This window comes from Populus trichocarpa, chromosome 8 (assembly GCF_000002775.5).
Source record: "Populus trichocarpa isolate Nisqually-1 chromosome 8, P.trichocarpa_v4.1, whole genome shotgun sequence".
NCBI classification, from domain to species: Eukaryota; Viridiplantae; Streptophyta; class Magnoliopsida; order Malpighiales; family Salicaceae; genus Populus; species Populus trichocarpa.
In genome coordinates, this window is record NC_037292.2 from 17,758,281 (window position 1) to 17,762,580 (window position 4,300).

At 31.3% G+C, this 4,300-nt stretch overlaps 1 protein-coding gene across 2 annotated transcripts; it reads right to left on the reverse strand.

The window, feature by feature from the left end:
• Positions 1-2,629: 2,629 nt before the first annotated feature.
• Positions 2,630-3,894, reverse strand: LOC18101897 (ethylene-responsive transcription factor RAP2-3). 2 transcript variants are annotated; one of them, XM_052454839.1, is made up of 2 exons: positions 3,617-3,894; positions 2,630-3,420 (listed from the first exon to the last, which is right to left on the reverse strand). In XM_052454839.1, the coding sequence occupies exons 1-2, from the start codon at positions 3,819-3,821 to the stop codon at positions 2,867-2,869; spliced, it is 759 nt and encodes a 252-aa protein (XP_052310799.1). In that variant the 5' UTR covers positions 3,822-3,894; the 3' UTR covers positions 2,630-2,866. The 2 variants fall into 2 exon arrangements, with proteins under 2 accessions (XP_052310799.1, XP_006380240.2); XM_006380178.3 differs by having other exon boundaries at positions 2,630-3,429; positions 3,617-3,889.
• Positions 3,895-4,300: the final 406 nt, after the last annotated feature.

A 4,300-nucleotide genomic window follows, 5' to 3' on the forward strand; every position in this document is an offset into this window, starting at 1 on the left:
GGATTGTTACCGTTGCATGAAATGCTCAGACGTCACGTGTTGGATATATTTTGTCCATATAGTCTTCGAGACGTACGATGGTCCATCGAGAGGTGCAACTAGGACGATACCATATGCATCAACATTTGGTCATGATGCAATGTTACCATGTAAAATATTTAAGAGTTGCATACCAAAATCAATTAAATGGAATTCAATGTCAGGGAAACAATGATGTAAGAATTAAGTGATTTAGATGAAACTAGAATTAATGTCTTGAATAAATTGCAAATGTAAAAGCAACAAGTTCAAAAAGCATATAATAAAAGAGTGAGGAAAACAAAATTTTCACAAAGGGACCTAGTCTAAAAGGTAATATCTCTTCCTAGATTTAAAGATAAACAATTAGGTAAATGGTCTCCGACATGTCCCATGACCATTTAAAATCAACCAAGTCTAGTTTGGGAATGCTTATTTATTAGAAAGCTTTGACGGGAAGTCCATACAAAATCAATCACTGGAAAGTACTTAAAAAAATACACAATCAATTTAGGAAGTAAATAAAGAAATATTTAAACTAAAATATCCAGAACTTTAGAATTAGCTCCTTCAACATTCAATATTACTTGAAAATTAAAACACAGTACAAGTCCTAACATCAAACAAAGAGAGTTCAAAATTATAAGAAAAGATTTTTGAGAACATTAAAAATATAAGTGAGGGTAGAAATATGAGTGTTGATCAACTGAATAGTAGAAATAAACTCAGATTCTAGAGTTATAATTTTAACTTCAATTTGCTTAATATTAGAATAAGCAACATCTCTAGAAAAAGTGATTGCAAAAAGAGTTTGGTTTATTTCATTTATATCTAAAGAATCATGAGAGATAGAAAATATTTATTGAAGGCAAATCAAATGAGTTTTAATATTTTTAAAATTGATAGAAGATGATGTTTGATAAGTTTTAGAGATATGATCTTCAACAATAAAGATATATGAGCTAGATTATGAAATTTAAGGCCTGGAGATTTGATCATTTTAAAGAAAGATTGAGTAGTAAGTTTTACTCCTATATATAAAATATATATAGTAAACCAACAATTTTTTTGTTTTTTAAATAATTGTTTAGTTTGAAACATGATGAACTAGAATAAAAAAGATTCAAGTTATATAGGAGTAAAATATATATATATATAAACTAGACTTACTTTGTTCACTTCAGCCATAATATTTTGGATAAGTATAATTTCTAATATCTCCAAAGAAATCTTTGTCAGCATCAACATTTCTAGAATCATGATTGGAATGTTCAGAAGTTGTATTATAGGTTGATTCTAAAAAGGATTCTAAAATAAGCTTCACAGTAGTAGATTTTAAAATCGAATAAAGAACAAAAGAAAGAGGCATTGTTTGAGCTTTGTTAACAATATAATGAGAGGTTTTGTCAGATTCAAACTTGAATGAGGAGAGACATAACTTAGAAGAAGGAGCAATTGATTTGTTTTTTTTCTTTGCTAAGAGAATTAATTGGAGATTGTTTTGACTTTGATGAAGTCTGAGCTGAAAGGAGTTCCATAGTACTTCTAGTTCATGATCTCCTCGTCCTTTTAGAAATCTAAGCAAGCAACTTTGGGGAAGAAGATGTAACATAAGAAGATTCAACATTAGTAGCCTTTCTTTACTTATTATCAGATGTTTAAGTAGCTTTTTTCATGAGGAGTGAAAAATGCCTACACAATAATAGCAGTTTCCAACATACCTTTGTTTTCAAAAATTCTCCAAAGTTGAAAACTAACTGTGGTAACTGTGGTACCAGGTAGAGTATACTTTTACAAGATCTCAATTACAACAAAAGTTTTAGATCACCCTTACTATGAAAAGAAAAGTTGATGAAATTATGAAGAAATATAATATAAGGAACTTGGAAAAGATCAAATTGTCTGGTAGCAAGGTTTGGATAACAACTTTCCACCTTAATTGCTCCAAAAACCAAAACAAGAGTTTGTAAATTAAAACAACAACCTAGTACCTTTAAATAAGGAAAGGATCAACATAGGTAATTTGAAAATAACAAAAAGAGTCTATATATTACATGATTTTTAAAATAAAAAATGACATAGATTAAAGTAGCGATCACCTTTAAATTTCTTATTTAAAAGAGAAAACAAGATAGAAAGGAGGATAACAACAACAACAACTGCTTTGCAATTCAATCAAGTTAAAAAAGGTTTTCAAAACCTATTTATAAAGTTGGTTGTAACCAGTAGACCTGTAACCAATAGGCTTGTAATTGCAGGTTTGTAATTAATAAGCAATAATTTTCATACCTAAAAAATCCAAAAAGAATAAAAAACATATATGTTTTCCTATCAAGAAGTTTCTTTGGTCGGTTATAGTACTCAAATCAGAAACAACTTCATAATTATAAGCTATTTTTATTTGCAATACACTTTCTTGTTTTTTAGTTTCAGTTATTTTTTATTATCATTATTTATGTCTTACTATTTCGGTTTAATTAGTAGTATGAAATAATGTAAAATTTCATTAAGTTATTAATTTTTAATGTTCAATTTTGAAATTCAAAATCTTCTTAACTGAATGAGACATAAAAAAAAACTGTTAAACAAGTACTCCATATATATAAGTAGATGGCACAAATCCAAGGTTTTTATTTCAAACAAACCTAGAGAAAAAAAAAAAGGTGATGCAAATGAGTGCAGCTACAAAAGTATTATTCTCATACTCCATTGCACAAGGTATGTACGACAATGAGGCACCAAACCCTAATTAAACATTAATAAAACAGAGTCTTTTTGTAAAAGCCAAAAGCAGTACATTAAGCAGAAGAGATGCATGCATCAGTAGCATTAGTAGTTAATTATTTTACTAATAATTAATCTGACGTCGATACTGATGATGTGTCACAAGATCATCAAGCATCCAAAGGTCCCCAGAGTCACGATTATCACCGCCGTTTTCCCTCAGACGAGCAGCCATCTGGTCAGGTTCCAGCCCAAGAAACGACTCCAACTTCAAGATTTGCTCTTCCAGCTCATAATCTTCATTTTGATACCCAGAATATGGCTCTTGCAGCGGTGGTGTGAAAGGACTAGCCACATAAGCTGTTTCAGGAGCCACGATGCAACGCTTCTTGGCAGGTGGTGGCGCCTCCGGAGTTGGCGGTGTCTGAGAAGGGAAGTTGAGCTTGGCTTTATCACCACGGATGCGTTTAGCGGCTTCATCATATGCTTTGGCGGCTTCCTCAGCGGTGTTGTATGTGCCAAGCCAAACTCTAGCACCTTTGTGTGGGTCTCTTATTTCAGCTGCCCATTTGCCCCATGTCCTTTGCCTTATTCCTCTATACACACTCTTTCTGGTTCTTTGAGCCTTCTTGTTACCATTTTCTTTCTCTGTGGCATGGCTTGGCTTCTCAACTTTCTCTGTTATCACTATATATAAAATCACAGAAAAAAGAATTAAAAATTTTGCCTTAAAGAAATAAAAAACCAGAGAGATACAAGCCAAGAATCCAAGATAAACCTACCTAGCCCATGTTTATATATATATCCAAGATTATATATATTTTGGGAAGACCCAGAAAAATGAAAAAATGAAAAAACAAAAAAGTATCATTACCTTGCTGGACTTGGATGGTGTAGCTTGGCTTCTGAGGGAACAAGAGATTTGATGGGTCTTTTTTACTACCATTATTATCATTAGAGTGATGATCAAATCTAAGAAATTCAGAGAAGGGGTCAAGTTCAGACCAGAGATCCTCAACTGTCAATCTCCGGCCACGCTTAACAGTAACAAAATCGGAAATAATGGCACCTCCACACATGTTTTTGTCTGTCCAATTCTCAAGCAGAAAGAGGAAATAAATGCACTGATAAATATGGCTTTGTTATTAGAGTAGATCTGGTTTTTATAGAAAATGACGGTTACAATCTACTAGCTAACAGGCAGGAGACAAGGAACCTTTTGTGGGTCACGTTTGTTTTCCTGAGTGCATGATCAGACGGGTGAGAAAGAATCATGTCAAAAATTGGAAAATATTTGTGATTAAAGAATACATCGAGTTAAGGAAAATGCGAATTTCGGGTTAAGGATATATGCTACTTTATTTATTTTTTAATATTCAAATTTAGAATTTTAGAATTATTAAATTATTTTATATGTATTGTATCGAGGAATTTTATAGTATTCAGGAAATCACTAATGATATCTTATTAGTTATTTTCTTGAATTCACTTTAGAAAAATAAAAAAATACAATTAAAAGAGAAAAATCATAAATGAAGATATTATTATCATTTTTAGT